General features: G+C 43.9%; 1 protein-coding gene across 1 annotated transcript in view; it reads left to right on the forward strand.

The window, feature by feature from the left end:
• LOC126272331 (5-hydroxytryptamine receptor 3A-like) overlaps window positions 1-19,715 on the forward strand; it is a 116,688-nt gene that overhangs the window by 84,262 nt on the left and 12,711 nt on the right. Inside the window, exon 7 of the mRNA XM_049975112.1 lies at window positions 9,848-9,997. Within this exon, the coding sequence (XP_049831069.1) occupies window positions 9,848-9,997 (150 nt within the window). The remainder of the gene's footprint in view (window positions 1-9,847; window positions 9,998-19,715) is intronic.

The following is a 19,715-nucleotide window of genomic DNA, read 5'->3' on the forward strand; positions in this document are numbered from 1 at the left end:
GGGAGTAAAATAAAATCCCTAACATGCAATGCAGAGGATATAAAGATCTAAAATATACGCAGAAAAGTGGGTGACAGAAAAGCGGGCGTGGCATGTAAACACGTGGTAGGAAAATGCTCTTTAAATGCTCGAAAAAATTTTTTTTCAGCAAAATCCTTTTCAGAGTACTTAAATTGAACGTTAATCTATCGAAATATGATGAAAACCGAAAATCGATTTTTTTTCGACCTGAACGACGGTATGGTCCCCTTAAATCATAACTATACACAGTAGCCCGCAAACGAAATTACAGCTGCGCTAGACAATTTATTAGGCGTTTGATACTTAGTGCAACCTGTTTGAATTATAATTATCCGGGCTGTTGTGCCGTGGTCGGTTGATGAATTCTGTGTCAATTACCAACGTTTCGTCTCCGACTGCGGGAGACATCTTCAAGGAGGGTCTGTAGTTCGATGGAAGGTCCAACACACCCACTGGTTTGCTAAACAGTGGGTCTGTTGGACCTTCCATCGAGCTACGGACCCACTTGAAGATGTCTCCCGCAGTGGGAGACGAAACGTTGGGAATTGACACAGAATTCATCAACCGACCACGGAACAACAGTCCGGATAATTATAATGGACATGATATTTCCGGCCTTGAAAGTTTCATTTTAGAACCCGTGTGAAGCCTGGGTGGGTCGCTACCGTAATATAAATTTAAGTGAAGGAAGTCATGTAAGGAAGTGTATCGTGGACGATAAACGTTTCAGACAAAGAGAGAGCATGGATTTGAAATGTGGTGCTGTATGTAGGTAGATAGAATAACAATTGAGGTGCAACTGAATCGAATTGGGAAAAGAAACATTTACGGCACAATTCGACAAAAAGAAAGAATCAGTTGATAGGATACGTCATGTAGCATGAAATAATTGTGAATTCTGAAATGGAGAGAAGTGTGGAGAGTCAAAAAAAGTAGACTGGGAAAAGGTTTCAATACAGTAAGCTATTTCAGACGGATGTAGGCTGCAGTAGTATGCAGAAATGAAGAGCAAGCACAGGACGAACTAGCGCCGAGAGCTGCGCCAAACCAAACTTCGGACTGAAGGTCACTACAACTTCTTTTCTATAACATAACGATATTCATTTATATGAAATTCGAACGCTTGAAGAGACGTTTACATTGATATAACACTTGTTAACGTTGGCACTGAAACTTCTCGAAAAGCGTGCTCAAGTTGATAGACAACGCAGCCGAAATCGAGTAGTGCGCCTGCAGACGCCACCAAATGGGGCTTCCGTACCAGGCTGCTTCGTTATAGGCAGCAAGAGGCCACTAAGAAGGTACGTCTTTCTCCATGGTGCTAGTTTTTGCAAGTGCAGCTGTGTGCCCATCGGAAACGGCTTTGGAAAACTACTTCAAATATTTGTTCGTCTTATGTTTTAGTGGAAGCCTTTTGTGGAAAGAAGCAAACTACCGAGAGGCTCGATACAACGGCGGAGCCTGGCATATTAGCAATACTAGGCGAAGCAACTCCCGTCGCCTTGCCTTTCAATTTTTGTGCAATTCTCGGACGCTGTTGTAAAACGTTTCAACGCCAATACTAATCAATATCGTGGTAACACTCTTAGAAGAGTAGAGAGGATTTAAGATGCAACAAAATTACAAGTACTGGCCCCTCTGCATATAATTATTATTAAAAAAAAATCATGTTGATATTTTGACTTGCGTGCCAACGCGCACGGCTGTCCGAGATTTGGGGATGGGCGTCCGACCGCGTATGCCGACCCCGTATCGTATCTTCCCGGTGTGCTAGCCAGCCTCGATGTGGTTTTCATGTGGTTTTCCTTCTCCGACAAGGTGAATACCGTGGTGGTACCCACGTCAAGCCTCAATTACACCATTCGAAAACACTTCGAGTGTGGGATAACACTAGACGTGGACAGATGGAGTCACAAATTCGATCTCAGCGATGGGGAGGGGCTGGCCAGCCTCGATATAGTTTTCATATGGTTTTCCTTCTACGACTAGGTGAATACCGAGATGGTACCCACGTCAAGCCTCAGATATACGATTCGGAAACGCTTCGAGTATGGGATAATACTAGACGAGGACAGATGGAGTCACAAATTTCCTCCCGGAAGAGGATGACGGGAACAAGGAAGGGGGAGGGGGCGGCAAGGTGATGACAGGGAGGACATCCTACCACCCTCTACCACTAATATAGCCATATACAGGTTAATGAAAGTACGTGCATACGGAATAGGCTCCCAGGTATGTGAAGACTTCTTAAGTAATAGAACCCAATATGTTGTCCTCGACGGCGAGGGTTCATCGGAGACAGGGGTAACATCAGGAGTGGACCTAGTGAAGTGTGATAGCACCATTACAGTTTTCTGTATACGTAAATGTTATGGCAGACAGGTGAGAATCAATCTGAGGTTGTTCGCTGATGATGCTGTGGTGTACAGGAGGTGTCGAAGATAATTGACGTGGGTGGATACAAGACGACCAAGACGTTGGTGTGATTACGGCAAGAAAGGAAGAATGTATTGATTGTTGGTGTTAGTAACGATCATTCTCCTTTACCTCCTCTGCATTACTGCAGATGACGTGTCACTGAGCACATTTGTTCCGTGCATGCAGTACACGTGAGGCGCCTAGTTGTTTCCACTGCACTGTGTGGAATACGAAGGTTCTGTTATAGTTCACTAACCTGCTGTCTTCAATTTGATGTCCCCAGCGCAGAAAACAGCACGCAGGTCGTAGGTTTTGTATCTTGAGGCTGAAACTGGCTTCTAGCGAGGTTCTGTTCTGAAACAATGTACCACTTCTTTGGGATGCCACTCAAGTATTTTAATATAGCCACATGAGAAGACTACATGATCTTAATACAACACCTTCTGATACAGCAAACTACATGATCATGACTACCGGAGTGAATCTTTTAATACTGAATACTGGCAAACACATCCTGCGAGAGACAATATGTCTGTACTTCTCGACTGCCTAATCCAGAGTGACGAACAGGAACTTAAATAAAAAATTGAAAACACATTCTACGACAGACAACATGTCTGCTCTTCTTGACTGCCTAATCCAGAGTGACGAACAGTCCAGACACTTCGCGCGCTATACCAGAAAAGGCGCGACCCGAACGCTCCCACAGGGCTTCGTCTGCAATTTCGTCAGTCTTTTGTTTTTGATTTAAATTGTTTTTAATAATTGTTAAATGACTGATTGATAGCTGTTGAGAGATATTTATATTAAAAAAGTGAAGTCATTCCAATGAGTAGTTTAACTACACTACTGGAAATGGAAAAAAGAACACATTGACACCGGTGTGTCAGACCCACCATACTTGCTCCGGACGCTGCGAGAGGGCTGTACAAGCAATGATCACACGCACGGCACAGCGGACACACCAGGAACCGCGGTGTTGGCCGTCGAATGGCGCTAGTTGCGCAGCATTTGTGCACCGCCGCCGTCAGTGTCAGCCAGTTTGCCGTGGCATACGGAGCTCCATCGCAGTCTTTAACACTGGTAGCATGCCGCGACAGCGTGGACGTGAACCGTATGTGCAGTTGACAGACTTTGAGCGAGGGCGTATAGTGGGCATGCGGGAGGCCGGGTGGACGTACCGCCGAATTGCTCAACACGTGGGGCGTGAGGTCTCCACAGTACATCGATGTTGTCACCAGTGGTCGGCGGAAGGTGCACGTGCCCGTCGACCTGGGACGTGTCGTCTTCAGCGATGAGAGTCCCTTCTGCCTTGGTGCCAATGATGGTCGTATGCGTGTTTGGCGCCGTGCAGGTGAGCGCCACAATCAGGACTGGCACACAGGGCCAACACCCGGCATCATGGTGTGGGGAGCGATCTCCTACACTGGCCGTACACCTCTGGTGATCGTCGAGGGGACACTGAATAGTGCACGGTACATCCAAACCGTCATCGAACCCATCGTGCTACCATTCCTAGACCGGCAAGGGAACTTGCTGTTCCAACAGGACAATGCACGTCCGCATGTATCCCGTGCCATCCAACGTGCTCTAGAAGGTGTAAGTCAACTACCCTGGCCAGCAAGATCTCCGGATCTGTCTCCCATTGAGCATGTTTGGGACTGGATGAAGCGTCGTCTCACGCGGTCTGCACGTCCAGCACGAACGCTGGTCCAACTGAGGAGCCAGGTGGAAATGGCATGGCAAGCCGTTCCACAGGACTACATCCAGCATCTCTACGATCGTCTCCATGGGAGAGTAGCAGCCTGCATTGCTGCGAAATGTGGATATACACTGAACTAGTGCCGACATTTTGCATGCTCTGTTGCCTGTGTCTATGTGCCTGTGGTTCTGTCAGTGTGATCATGTGATGTATCTGACCCCAGGAATGTGTCAATAAAGTTTCCCCTTCCTGGGACAATGAATTCACGGTGTTCTTATTTCAATTTCGAGGAGTGTAATAATAATAACTATACTTAAACTGTTTGGCGCCCTTGCTGCTCCGAACACAGTAGCCAATCACAGAGCTGTAGCATTATGCAAGCGGTCTTTCTCACGGGAATGGTACCGAATCTAACATCTGTTATAGGTACCTCAAAACAAATTTCGTCATCTATATACTTCTTGCATCTCCACTGCTCTGGGAAGAGCTTCTTGGAGCCTAGTATGATGGATGACTAAGCCAGAAATATTACATGATGAATGGCAGCTGGCTCTTAATGCGGAAAATGTAAGTTAATGCGGATGAGTAGGGAAAGCAAACCAGTCGTGATCGGATACCGTATTAGTAATGTCCTGCCCGACGCAGTCACGTCGTTTAAATATTGTTCGTAACGTTGAGAAGTGATATGAAATGGAACTACTATGTGACGATTGTGGTAGGGAAGACGAATGATCAACTTGGGTTTATTGGGAGAATTTTAGGAAACCGTGGTTAATCTGTAAAGGAGACCGCATATATGACGCTAGTGTGACCTGTTCTTGAGTACTGTTCGTGTATTTGGGATCCTCAACAGGTCAGATTGAAAGAAGACATCAAAGCAATTCAGACGCGACGTGCTAGGTTTGTTACCCGTAGGTTAGATCAGCATTCAAGTGTTACGGAAACGCTTCGGGAGCTCAAGTGCGAATTCCCGGAGGGAAGGAGATATTTGTTTCGAAGAGCACTGCTGAGAAAGTTTAGAAACTGCCAACTTACATTTCGCATAGGCACCACGAAGATAAGATATGAGAAATTAGGGTGCATACGAAGGTTTGCAGACAGTCGTTTTGTCCTGGTCGCTAGTGGAACAGGAAAGGAAGCGACTAGTTGTGGTAAAGGATGCCCTCCGATACGCGCCGTACGGATGCCAAGACCGCTGTGCAACAAGAGTGGTGCATTGTCCATTGTCAAAGGACAGTGTATGTTCTAGATTTCCTCCAGACACAGTGATGTTGCGTCACAGTGTGGGAGCGAAATGCGTGGCAGCTTGAAACGTACTCGAGGACGGAAGTACACGGAACGGCACGGTTCATGTGGATAAAACTTCTAAACTGCCTACATATTCTCGCAGTATACAGACCAAATGCAACGTCGCGTTTGTGAAATGGTCTCAACAATCAGACCAAAGCCGCACAGACGTGGTTGATATGAAAGACATCTCCAGGGGATGGACAAAAATACAACACATCACCATACGGTGTAGGAAATCCACCGGCATTCAAGGCAGCTTACGGTGGTCTCGAAATGGGTAAATATACGCCCCGTATGCTTTAGGATGGAAACTTATACCAGTCTTCTTGCAAAACAGGCAAGTTCAGGTTCCAGTGATGGATAAACATTCACGTGGTAACGTCACTTATATCACAAAACAGAAAATATCCAATCTGGTCGAGATACGGCTCGCTTATAAACGAGTGGCTATCAAGCTACAATTCGTTCAGTAACTGTTTTGGATCAACTCACCAACCACGAGAAACCATTGCTAAACTACAATGTACCGTAGCCACTATTGCAACCTCACACAAAATTCCGAGTTCCCACACTAATCAATTACCTGACGCTTTACGCACCAACAAAGTGGGATTACAATGATCACAGATCGATGGAATATCTTTGAAACAAGCTGCTAACAATCTCATGGAATCATCCTAAACGATCGCAGCGTTTGACACAACTACTCTCAAGCCTAATTTCGACTCGGATTGATCTTAGGTCAGCTACCAATCAACAACGATTAACTGAATTTCTCATGGGAAAAACCAAGAACCATTTACGATGAACAAACATAGCACGCTAATTCTCCTTTTTCACAACAGTTGCTTTTTCTTTGTGGTTGTCGTTTGGGTCTTGCGGTACCTGCGCCGCAGATGTTATCTTTGCCACAAACATCAACTCTGCAGTCATCCGTGTGCAGTAAACTCGCTGACTTTGACCCGATCCTGCCGCTCAGATATTCTCAGGCGACAATCTGTACATTTTACAAAAATACATGTAAGAACTCTTTTCAAAATAACTAATTAAGCCCTGGTTTCTTTCATAACAGCAAATTTCGATAGTAAGATGCGACACCTGCTAATAATGCCGATTTAACGCAACGCAAATTTTGACGCATTACAAGACATCGTTCAGACAATAGAAACAATTCTGCCAGTGTTTTATGTTCCTGTTTGAACGTGCTGATTGACAGTTGCTTCTCCTTTTGTGTTAGGAGAGGCACACATCGGATTTGAACCGAACACACTCGCTGGGCCCATTTCTTTGCGAGTTTTCTAGCTTCTTCTCTTCTTTGATTTGCAACTTTATGTCACGGCAATGAAAGTACTCACAAGAACAATTGTTTGTAAGACGATAATGATCAGAAGAATGGAATGTCATATCTCCTCACAATCTTTATAGGATAACGATGGATGATGGGGGGGGGGGGGGGGGGAATTAAAAGTAAATCGCAGATGACTTTCTCAGTTCTCCCAAAAACAAACAAGAAATACTATGGCTACTGAAGAGGAGGAACATCTAAATAATCCCCCGTGCTCTTTATTTGAGTTACAGTGGATGAATCTGGATTTTATTCGTAACTACGATTAAAATCAAAATGATTGGACTATGCTTCAGAATTTCGGCTGCCAGTACACTTAGTAGGGATGGACAAAAATACAGCACATCACCATACGATGTAGGAGATCGACTGGCATCCAAAGCAGCATACACTCATCTCGAAATGGGTAAATATACGTCTTGTATGCTTCAGGATGGAAACTTATACCAGTCTTCTTCCAGAGGCAACTTCAGGTTACAGTCATGGAGGTGGATAGCGGCCAAGCACCCTCCTCTCCAAATTAGACCACAAAGGATTGATAATACTGAGATCAGCTGAGCGTGGTGACCAGGAGAGATGTGTCAGTTCCTCCTCGTCCCCACAAAACCATTTCCTGACTATGCGAGCTCTCATCTTGAAACACCGCATCACCATTGGGGACAATCACTATAATATGGGGTGGACCTGATCAGTCAAAACGGTCACACAATCTTCGGTAGTAACGCAGGGTAAGCATGGGACCTGTGGAATACCACGATATGGCTGCCAAATCATCATCGAACCCCAACCGTGTTTCACTCTAGGGATGTGCCGTAAGTTCGGCGAGAAATTGGAAATAGTGTGAAACAAGACTCATCTAACCAAATGACTTCGTTCAATTGCTCCATAGTCCAGATTTTAGGGCTTCGTCATGATGTTTTCCTGTTGCGAGCATTTTGAGCACCGACGAGCGGTTCTAGCATTCCAGTTCACGCTGCAGTTCCCTGCTTCTGGAGATGCCTTCGTGCTGTTTTGGTGCTGACAGGGTTCGCGTTTGCGACATTCACTTGTGGTGTGACTTTTGCAGCTGTTGTCAGACTATTGTTCGTGGTAATCCTCCTCGACGACCATCCGTCACAGTCACTTGGCATACACTTCCGTCCGCGTCCTGACTTGGCGGATGATGTTTTTCCGCTTTTTTTTTTTTTGTATGCGGCATTAAACTCTGACATCGTGTCTCTTGAAGCACCTGTCACTTCGGGACTACCTTGATTACGGAAACGCCTACCATGCGAGCACCCACAATTTGTCGACGTTCGAATACACTCGGCTTCGGCACAGTGCTCTCAGAAGTACACAAAACACTGTTCTGAACTCGACTGACACTTGCACCGTATTGACGACACTGCACAGGTAGGCGGTCAATACAGCGCAACCTGCACGCTTGGCTACCATCTGCATTCATGGAGAAGCAAGCATTTCTCGCTGTGTTTCCATATTTTTATTTGCCGAAACCTGCACTTGGACCACAGACGACAATGACAAGGCAATCAAGGAGTCGATTAGCAGCTATGGCAGGTTTGCGGACGTCAGAGAACGTTCACATTCTTGTTCTCGAATGGCTCCCCGACCAAGGTGAGTATCTCTATCGTTGTGGAATTGTACAGTCGGTAGACTGTTCCGATCGTTGTTTAGAAACTTGGTGATTATAATGGAAAATAGCGTCATGTATGTGTGTTACTTTGACGTATAGTGCAACATTCAATAAAAGCTACATCGTGTATCTTGATAATGTGTTGTTGTTGTGGTCTTCAGTCCAGAGACTGGTTTGATGCAGCTCTCCATGCTACTCTATCCTGTGCAAGCTGCTTCATCTCCCAGTACCTACTGCAGCCTACATCCCTCTGAATCTGTTTAGCGTATTCATCTCATGGTCTCCCTCTACGATTTTTACCCATCACGCTGCCCTCCAATACTAAATTGGTGATCCCTTGATGCCTCAGGACTTGTCCTACAAACCGACCCCTCTTTCGAGTCAAGTTGTGCCACAGATTTCTCTGCTCCCCGATTCTGTTCAATACCTCCTCATTAGTTACGTGATCTACTCATCTAATCTTCAGCATTCTTCTGTAGCACCACATTTCGAAAGCTTCTAATCTCTTCTTGTCCAAACTATTGGTCGTCCATATTTCACTTCCATACATGGCTACACTCCATACAAATACTTTCAGAAACGACTTCCTGACACTTAAATCTATACTCGATGTTAGCAAATTTCCCTTCTTCAGAAACGCTTTCCTTGCCATTGCCAGTCTACATTTTATATCCTCTCTACTCCGACCATCATCAGTTATTTTGCTCCCCAAATAGCAAAACTCCTCTACTACTTTAAGTGTCTCATTTCCTAATCTAATTCCTTCAGCATCACCGGAGTTAATTCGACTACATTCCATTATCCTCGTTTTGCTTTTGTTGATGTTCATCTTACACCATCCTTTCAAGACACTATCCATTCCGTTCAATTGCTCTTCCAAGTATTTTGTTGTCTCTGACAGAATTACTATGTCATCGGCGAATCTCAAAGTTTTTATTTCTTCTCCATGGATTTTAATTCCTCCTCCGAATTTTTCTTTTGTTTTCTTTACTGCTTGCTCAATATACAGATTGAATAACATAGGGGATAGGCTTCAACCCTGTCCGACTCCCTTCCCAACCACTGCTTCCCCTTCATGCCCCTCGACTCTTATAACTGCCATCTGGTTTCTGTATAAATTGTAAATAGCCTTTCGCTCCTTGTATTTTACCCCCATCACATTCAGAATTTGAAAGAGAGTATTCCAGTCAACATTGTCAAAAGCTTTCTCTAAGCCTACAAATGGTAGAAACGTAGGTTTGCATTTCCTTAACCTGTTTTCTAAGATAAGTCGTAGGGTGTAACTTACTTTTTGATCTCCCCTCATAGCAGTTTCACCGCTGATTTGGACGTGCATCAAGTTTCTGCAGCTCACGTACGAGTCCCTTGGCAAGGTGTCCTAACGTAAGCCAGTGTGTGGCGCAGGAGGCGTGACGCAGGCGGCGTGGTATTGTTGCAGTGCTCTTCCTGGCCACGCTGGCGATGCTGCTGCTCCCACCCTGGGAGGCGGAGCGTTTCTCAGTGGGGCTGTGCCTCATGGCGGCTCAGTGCCTCTCCCTCACCGACCTCTACCACAACTTCTCTTACGAGATCACCGTCCCACTAGTCGGTAAGTACTCGCCGCTCACTCAGTACTTTCACTGTACGATACCAAAGGTGATATAACCGATGGCAGCACGCCTAAAGACTTTTCACCAAAGAAGACAAAGAAATATTCCAGAATTCGTATCAAGAACAGCTGCCAACATGAGTAACTTAGAACTAGACGTCCACGGTGTAGCGAAGCAGCTTAAAACAATTAATAAAAGAAAGTCTTCCGGATAGCATACCAATAAGGCTCGTTCCAGAAAATGCTGATAGCCCCATACTTAGCAGTCATATACAATCGCAAGCTTAATGGAAGATCTGTACCAGACTACAGGTAAATTGCACACATCACACCAATACTCAAGCACAGAAATATGAGTAATCCGTTGAATTACAGTCCGGTATCACCAACGGCGCTTTTCAGAAGAACACTCATGCTCATAAATTAAGGATAATGCTGATAAATGGCGAAATAACGTTCTGGTGGGCGGTTTGCGGGTTTAAATCACCTCGGGGTACGACCATGCGGTGCATTGGACGTGCGGTCGTCGCACGGTGGCACTGGAGGAGTCCACATACGCAGAGGTGTGTTGGTGCATGCCAGAGTACGATGCAGCGAGTAAGTATTCAGACGATTTCAGACGTGCTAATGGTGACTGTGTGTTGAAAAAGGCTCAAGGAACACACAGTGGTGACGTTATGAGGGGTAGAATACTGGAGGCTTGTCAAACACAGCAGGTCGCACCACAGGCCTTCCGTGTGCCACAAAGTGTGATTTCAAGATTATGGCAACGATTCCAGCAGACAGGAAACGTGTCCAGGTGTGTACAGTACAGGACGTCCACAGTGTACAACACCACAAGAAGACCGATATCTCACCATTAGTGCCCGCAGACGGCCACGGAGTACTGCAGGCAGACTTGCTCGGGACCTTACCGCAGCCACTGGAACAGTTGTCTCCAGACACACAGTCTACAGACGACTGAGCAGACATGGTTTGTTCACCCGGATACCTACAAGGTGCTTTCCACTGACCCCTGGTCACAGGAGAGCCCGTAAAGCCTGGTGTCAAGAACTCAGCACATGGTCATTGTGGTCCCAGGTTATGTTCATGGACGGGTCCAGGTGACGTCGGAACAGTGATTCTCGCCGGGTTTTCATCTGGCGTGAACCAGGAACCAGACACCAGCCCCTTAATGTTCTTGAAAGGGACCGGTATGGAGGTCGTGGTTTGATGGTGTGGGGTGGGATTATGATTGGTGCACGTACACCCCTGCATGTCTTTGACAGAGGAACTGTAACAGGTCAGGTGTACTGGTACGTCATTTTGCATTAGTGTGTCCGCCTTTTCAGGGGTGCAGTGGGTCCCACCTTCCTCCTGATGGATGATAACGCACGGTCCCAACGAGCTGCCATCGTGGAGGAGTACCTTAAAACAGAAGATATCAGGCGAATGGAGTGGCTTGCCTGTTCTCCAGACCTAAACCCCATCGAGCACGTCTGGGATGCTCTCGGTCGACGTATCACTTCGCGTCTTCAAACCCCTATGACACTTCAGGGGCTCCGGCAGGCACTGGTGCAAGAATGGGAGGCTATACTCCAGCATCTGCTCGACCACCTGATGCAGAGTATTCCAATCCGTTGTGCGGCCTGTGTACGTGTGCATGGTGATCATGGCCCATATTGATGTCGGAGTACATGCGCAGGAAACAGTGGCGTTTTGTAGCAGATGTGTTTCGCGACGGTTTCCTGAAGTCATCACCAATACCGTGGACTTACAGACATGTGTCGTGTGTGTTCCCTATGTGCCTATGCTATTAGCGCCAGTTTTGTGTAGTGCCACTTTGTGCGGCACCACATTCTGCAATTATCCTTAATTGATGAGTATGAGTGTATTTTGGAACGTACTCTTTGTTTGAACATAATGAATTACCTCCAAGGTAATGATCTATTGACACACAGCATGGATTCAGAAAAATATTGTTCTTGTGAAACACGACTAGCTCTTTATTCTCACAAAGTAATGAATGTTATTGACAGTGGACGTCAAATTGATTCCATATTTTTAGATTTCAAAAGGCTTTTGACACCATACCTCAGAAACGGCTTCCAATCAAATTGCGTATCTGTGGACTTTCGTCTGAGTTGTGTGACTGGATTATTGGGCAGCTCGTTTCTTTCTGTCGCAAAATAGGGGAGGTAGCGCCACGGATATGATATGTGAATTGGGGTAGCAATCATTAAAACGTAGACGTTTTCAGAACAATCTTGTAGAAGTATCGGCAGCTGTATCCATGACGTCTGCGCTCGTCGTTTAGTAACTGTCTCAGCGTCATCGAGAAAGACACAAGTAAAATCTGGCGTTCCCCAAGCAAGCGTTTTTGGCTCTTTCCTGTTCCTCACCTACATAAATGATTTAGGAGACAATCTGAGTAGCACTCTTAGATTCATTGCAGATGATGCTGTCATTTACCGTCTTATAAAGTCATCAGATGATCAAAACAAATTGCAGAAGGATTTAGACAAGATATCTGTGCAGTGCGAAAAGTGGCAATTGACTCCAAATAACGAAAAGCGTGAAGTCGTCCACATGAATACCGAAATGAATCCGCTACATTTCGTTTGTACGATATATCACCCAAATCTAAAGGCTGCAAATTCAACTGAATATTTAGGGATTACAATTACTAATAACTTAAGTTGGAACGATCACACAGATAATGTTATGGCTAAAGCAATGACTACGATTTATTGGCAGAATATTGAGACAATGCAACATGTCTACTGAAGAGGCTGCCGGCACTACGGTCGTACACCCTCTTCTGGAGTACAGCTGTACGGTGTGGGATCCGCATCAGGTAGGATCGACGAAGGACTCAGAAAATGTTCAAAGATGGGCAGCTCGTTTCTTCCTGTCGCAAAATAGGGGAGCTAGCGCCACGGATATATGATATGTGAATTGGGGCAGCAATCATTAAAACGTAGGCGTTTTCAGAACATTCATGTAGATGTATCGGCTGCTGTATCCATGACGTCTGCGCTAGTCGTTTAGAAATGTGTCAAAAGGAGCAGACCAGTTAAAAGAACTCATTGACTTTCAGAGCTAACGTCCCCACTAAATATTTATGAAAGTTTAAGTAAAGGAAAGAGTAGCGCTAAATACAATATGAACATTTCAATCCGCTACGACGGTGACATATTTAAAAGGCTGAACTGGAGGAATTCTCAGCTAAATTTTGAAAGAGAAGCCGTGGCAAATATTGAACTCTTGTCACATTGTGTTTTATGAGAATGATCAATGTTCTATCTCATGGAAAACGTCAAGTTTTGACACGTTTTGTCGGAAGGAAAAATTGCATTAACGCAAAAGAACGCAATTTGCATGGAATGGAAAGTGCTATTCTTCCTACATGATTCAGATAAATTTCAGAAAGACTGTGAAGTTAACGAGAAAAGCATTAAAGGAAAGTTGGTTGTGCAAAATGACAGTAAATAAATCAATAGTGACTTTTAATTTTACTGTATATATTCCTGTTTTATTCTTTACTGGTAGCACCTGTCTGCTTCCGTTTCGGGGTGCACAGCATTTCATAGACAACTTTGCGAAATTGGTGATGTTACTTTGTTCTGTTCAAACTTACTAAATTCTATAGTCCATGAAACTCAAAACAAATATAAAACGAGTATTGCTTTCTTGATTAATATGCGCCACGCATTATTACGAGGTCACAGTTCCAAATTATGATAATGTGTATGGTCTGTAAATTCGAACTATGCATCGCTGTACATGACTGGTAGTCCCGCGTTTTTCATTTATGTTCAACGTTGCCAGAGTTGTGAGGTAAAGTTTGACTGTTTTATGGTGGATTTATCTTACAACACCTTTACCTTTTTATAATGTAATAACGATAAAGAGTACACTAAGGTTGACAATTGTCTAGAAGACTCAGTGTGGAAAGAAATGGGATACTGAAGTACTGGTGAATGATGGAATGGATTTGAATTTCTCTGAGGTTGTGGATATTGCGATAACGAATATCACAGTAGGCTGTTCAGTTGAAGAGGAATGAACACTTCTAAAAACAGTAATCACAGAAACTGGAAAGGAAAATATAGGTAGAAGGAAGGTAACTGAGAAGAAACCTTGGAGAACTGAAGGAATACTGCCATTGATCGATAGTAGAAGCAAATACAAAAAAATTCAATGAAAGACAGCGGTGCAGCAATGTCTCACTTAAGTTCAAGGAATGAAATGACGGCAGAAACAATGCGAAGTAATCTAGAAGAAAAGACGGGTGCTATACAATATGTAAAAGAACCAAGATAGAACACAATGAATGGAAAACCAGGAACGTTGTACCCAGGTTAAAAATGTTATGACAATTTCGACCATAGTATTAAGTCCAAGACTATGGCAGTTGACCCCGAACGTCAATAAATGTAACATATTGCGCATACATAGGGAAAGAAATCCACTACCGTACAGCTACACTACTGATGACAAACAGCTGCAGACAGCGTCTGCCGTTAAATATCTAGACACAACTATCCAGAGCGACCTTAAGTGGAATGACCATACAAAACAGATAGTGGGAAATGCAGAAACAAGACGCAGATTCATCGGAAGAATCTTAAGGAAGTGTAACTCATCACGAAAGCTGTGGCTTATAAGGCTCTTGTTCGCCAGATTCTTGAGTATTGTTCATCTGTCTGGGATCCTTATGAGGTATGGCTGATAGAGGAGGTAGGGAAGATCCAACGAAGAGCGGCGCTTTTCGTCACGGGATCGTTTAGCTGGCGAGAGAGTGTTACGGAGATGCTAAACAAACTCCACTGGCAGACGTTCCAAGGGAGACGTTTTGCATCACAGAGCTTTACTATTGAAATTTTGGGGCAGCACTTTTCAGGAAGAATCAGACAACTTATTATTTCCCCCTACATACATCTCGCGTGTTGACCACGAGGAAGAAAGTAGAGCCAATTCGGAGCCTCACCGACAATCATTATTTCCTCGCACTATTAGAGAGGGGAAGAGGGTCTCAGATAATGTTACCGAAAGTACCCTCCACCACACACCATTTGATGGCTTGCAGAGTATGATGTAGACGTAGATACATCAAAGAAGCAGTGACGGAAATAAAGAATGGTAAAGAGTGGAATTAAATTTCCAGGTGAAAGAATGTCAATGAAAAGATTTGCTGGTTACATGGCTATCCACAGTGAAAGCGAGGAGGAATTACAAGATGTGTTGACTGTGGCAAGACCGGTAAAGAATTTTTCTTAAAGTTTCTGCATGTTTGTCGTCTGTATGCTGACTGGTAGGTGTTGCATGTGAGTTCATATGTTTTTGATCACAACCTTACCACAAACTAACAACAAAAGAAAACTTCCGCATACAGAAGGCAATAGCAGAAGGCAAATAAGTTTTAAATGTATACACTAACTCTGTAAAGGCACATTATTTAAGACATTAAAGGAACTTTACAGAAAAGCAACGCAAACAGCTAAAGGAGCTCACACGCACAAATACACAAACACACACACACACACACACACACACACACACACACACACACAGTGAGAAAGAGAGAGAGAAAGAGAAAGCGATATAAAAGTCAACGAAATTCAAATTCCGCGCCAAACTCACTCTTGAACAAATGAATGCCGACGGTGTTAGAACACACAACAACATCGTGCACATCATTCTTTGTAAACTGAAAAGGCGTTTATCAAACCGAAATTACACAAAGTAGGTTTAATATGTGTTGCAATGCCCTCAGTACACGAAAGAAGAAGGATCAGTCACTACAAAACGTGAGTGATATCAAAATACAAACGGAAAACATTTTGCCTCACCAAAATCACGTTTTCAACAATCAAGGGATGTGTTAACTCGCTGATAAAATTCACATTCACAACATTTAGTTTGCAGAACCATATAATGTAAAACCAAAATTAGAAAATAAACGAACAAAAACTGTCTTTAGGCCTCATTTTGTTAGATCAGTTAAAATGTAAAATATGTTCGCTTTTTACAGTTGTTCAATAAAAAAAAACACTGATGACGGCACGGAAGTGCCGAAACATGCTTGGATAACAAGAAAAAATTGTTTTGCATAAAAGGCGTAATCTACATCCAAAACTTGTAACTACAAATACGAGAAAGTACAAGAGCTGCAAATCCAAAAGATTAATATAACACTCTCGCTAAAGCTGCTGGCGGAAAATCAGTGACAACTTCTCTTTGGCCACACGCGAGTAATTTTAATGAATAAAAACGACACTGAATTCTATATGAATCTGAAAGGATGAAAGGTAGTTTTACCAATTTCATGTGATGTTCTTGGTTTTTCACCTGAGCACTTTGTTTGGGAGTTACATGTATTTAACTGAATATAACGAAAAAAATTGCGTACTGCCATTCTGTTAGCCGATGTTGCTTCGCTGACAGCACAGTCTACCCAATGGGAGCATCATTAGACTTCAGTCTTCAGTTCTTATGGGTGGACAGAACGGATTTCATTGGGAACCAGTGGTTTAAATGGTAGATGCATCTCTGGGGTTGCAGAATTGTTGCACCGTGAATTGCTGATGATAGCATTCGTGATACTGGTATTGACCTTGTCTATGCGTGCCCCTGTACAGAACACTAATAGAAACGTAGCTGTTTGTTTAACTGATTCATTGCATTAGTTTGTTAGTCTACAAAGTTTTCAGTACGTGCCCGTTAATTGACTGCTGACCTACTAGTATGGCTACTATTGTGCTGTGATGTGTGCTCTCATTCACTGAGATGACAAAAATCACGGGGTAGCGATATTCACATATTCAGAAGGCGGTCATAACTGTATCGCGTACACAAGATATAAAAGGGGAGTGCGTTGGTGGAGCTGTCGTTTGTACTCAGGTAGTTCATTTGAAAAGTTTTCTGACATAATTATGGCCGCACGACATACTGTGAACGCGGAACGGTAATTGGAGCTAGACGTGTGGGGCGCTGCACTTCGGAAACCGTTAGTGAATTCAATATTACGAGATCCATAGTGTCAAGAGTGTGTCCAGTATACCAAGTTTCGAGGATTACCTCTGACCACGGACCATGCAGAGGCCGACGGCCTTTACTTAACGATCGAGAGCAGCAGCGTTTGCGTAGAGCTGCAAGTGCTAACAGACAAGCAACACTGCATGAAATAAACGCAAAAATCAATATCGGACGTACGAAGATCTCATCCTTTAGGACAATGAGGCGAAATATGTCGTTAATAGGCTATGGAAGCAGACGACCGTCGCGAATGCCTTTGTTAACATCACGAAATCTACTGCCGCGCCTCACCTGGGTTCGTGACCACATCGGTTGGAGCTTTGACGAATGGGAAATCTTGGCCTGGTCAGATGAGTCTCGATTTCAATTAGTAAGATCTGATGTTTATAACAATGCTAATTTGGCAGGTTTTAGAATACAAAAAAACACTGATGATGACGATATTGTTGCTGAAACTAGTTAGTGAAAGCTAATAGACAAAAGTGTTTTACACCAAAGCGTATCCGCTATCCCATAGTTTCACTATATGTTTAACTTAACGTGGTTTCTGGATTCGAGTTAATAGCTCAAAAAAAAAAAAATACACATGGCTTGACAATGCTTCGTCATACGCAGAAATGGAGCACATTGTTGCTGTTCAAGCTCTAGAGTGTAGATAAACGCCTCATCTCCAGAAAAAAACTTCCAGCACGCAATCGAGAACTGGCTATCACTGACTCTTGGAAAAACGTTATGGAGCGAAACGAGCTGCGCTTCTGCGCCCTCTTACGCTAGCTTTCCCGATAATTCTCTGAGCATTCCCCTTCAAGAGAACGAAACAAGCTGTGTAGTGTCTTTTCAGGAAGCTTGTTGCAACGCATATACAGGGTGTTACAAAAAGGTACGGCCAAACTTTCAAGAAACATTCCTCACACACAAAGAAAGAAAATATGTTATGTGGACATGTGTTCGGAAACGCTTACTTTCCATGTTAGAGCTCATTTTATTACTTCTCTTCAAATCACATTAACCATGGAATGGAAACACTTCACAACAGAACGTACCAGCGTGACTTCAGACACTTTGTTACAGGAAATGCTCAAAACGTCCTCCGTTAGCGAAGATACATGCATCCACCCTCCGTCGCTTGGAATACCTGATGCGCTGATGCAGCCCTGGAGAATGGCGTATTGTATCACAGCCGTCCACAATACGAGCACGAAGAGTCAGTACCGGGGTTGGGTAGACAAGAGCTTTCAAATGCTCCCATAAACGAAAGTCAAGGGGGTGGAGGTCAGGAAAGCGTGGAGGCCATGGAATTGGTCCGACTCTACCAATCCATCGGTCACCGAATCTGTTGTTGAGAAGCGTACGAACACTTCGACTGAAATGTGCAGGAGCTCCATCGTGCATGAACCACATGTTTTGTCGTACTTGTAAAGGCACAAGTGCTAGCAGCACAGATAGAGTATCCTGTATTTAAATCACGATAACGTGCTTCATTGAGCGTAGGTGGAAGAAACTAAAAGGAGCTCTAACATGGAAATTAAGCGTTTCCGGACACATGTCCACATATCATCTTTTCTTTATTTGTGTGTGAGGCATGTTTCCTGAAAGTTTGGCCGTACCTTTTTGTAACACCCTGTATTGCTACCTCTAACCTCACCCTTCCAGTGGCATTCTACATTAATTCTGCCACGGCTGCCAAGGGACTGCATATTGAATGCAAGTGCTCGTAATTCAACGGCCTCGTCTGTGCACTGGTTTCGCGATGTCTACTGTAGTGCACATTGGTATTTGTGTCGGTGAAGCTAATGGAATGTAGTCGAATTAAGTCGGATGATGAGACACTTAAAGTAGTAGAGGAGTTTTGCTATTTGGGGAGCAAAATAACTGATGATGGTTGAAGTACAGAGGATATAAAATGTAGACTGGCAATGGCAAGGAAAGCGTTTCTGAAGAAGAGAAGTTTGTTAACATCGAGTATAGATTCAAGTGTCAGGAAGCCTTTTCTGAAAGTATTTGTATGGAGTGTAGCCCTGTATGGAAGTGAAACATGGACGACAAATAGTTTGGACAAGAAGAGATTAGAAGCTTTCGAAATGTGGTGCTACAGAAGAATGCTGAATATTAGATGGGTAGATCACATAACTAATGATGAGGTATTGAACAGAACTGGGGAGAAGAGAAGTTTATGGCACAACTTGACTAGAAGAAGGGATCGGTTGGTAGGACATGTTCTGAGGCATCAAGGGATCACCAATTTGGTACTGGAGGGCAGTGTGGAGGGTAAAAACCGTAGAGGGTGACCAACAGATGAATACACTAAGCAGATTCAGATTCAGAAGGATGTAGGTTGCAGTAGGTACTGGGAGATGAAGAAGCTTGCACATGATAGAGTAGCATGGAGAGCTACATCAAACCAGTCTCAGGACTGAAGACCACAACAACAACAACAACAACAACAACAACAACAAAGCTAATGGCAGTTAATTCTATTTTTCTTCTGGTGACAGTCCGACAACATCTATGCAGTATTCAGGACTTCTTTGTTCGGGAGTGCGGGAGCTTTGGATCTTTGATATACGTATTTCGCTTTATCTACGACTCGAAAATTGGGAATGAAACGAACACTGACACTTAGCTAGTTTAACAAATAGTAGAGGAAAATCTTCGCCTTTTTTGGTTACAATAGTGACAATATCACAATCATTCACAT

This window comes from Schistocerca gregaria, chromosome 5, assembly GCF_023897955.1.
Source record: "Schistocerca gregaria isolate iqSchGreg1 chromosome 5, iqSchGreg1.2, whole genome shotgun sequence".
Taxonomy (NCBI): Eukaryota; Metazoa; Arthropoda; class Insecta; order Orthoptera; family Acrididae; genus Schistocerca; species Schistocerca gregaria.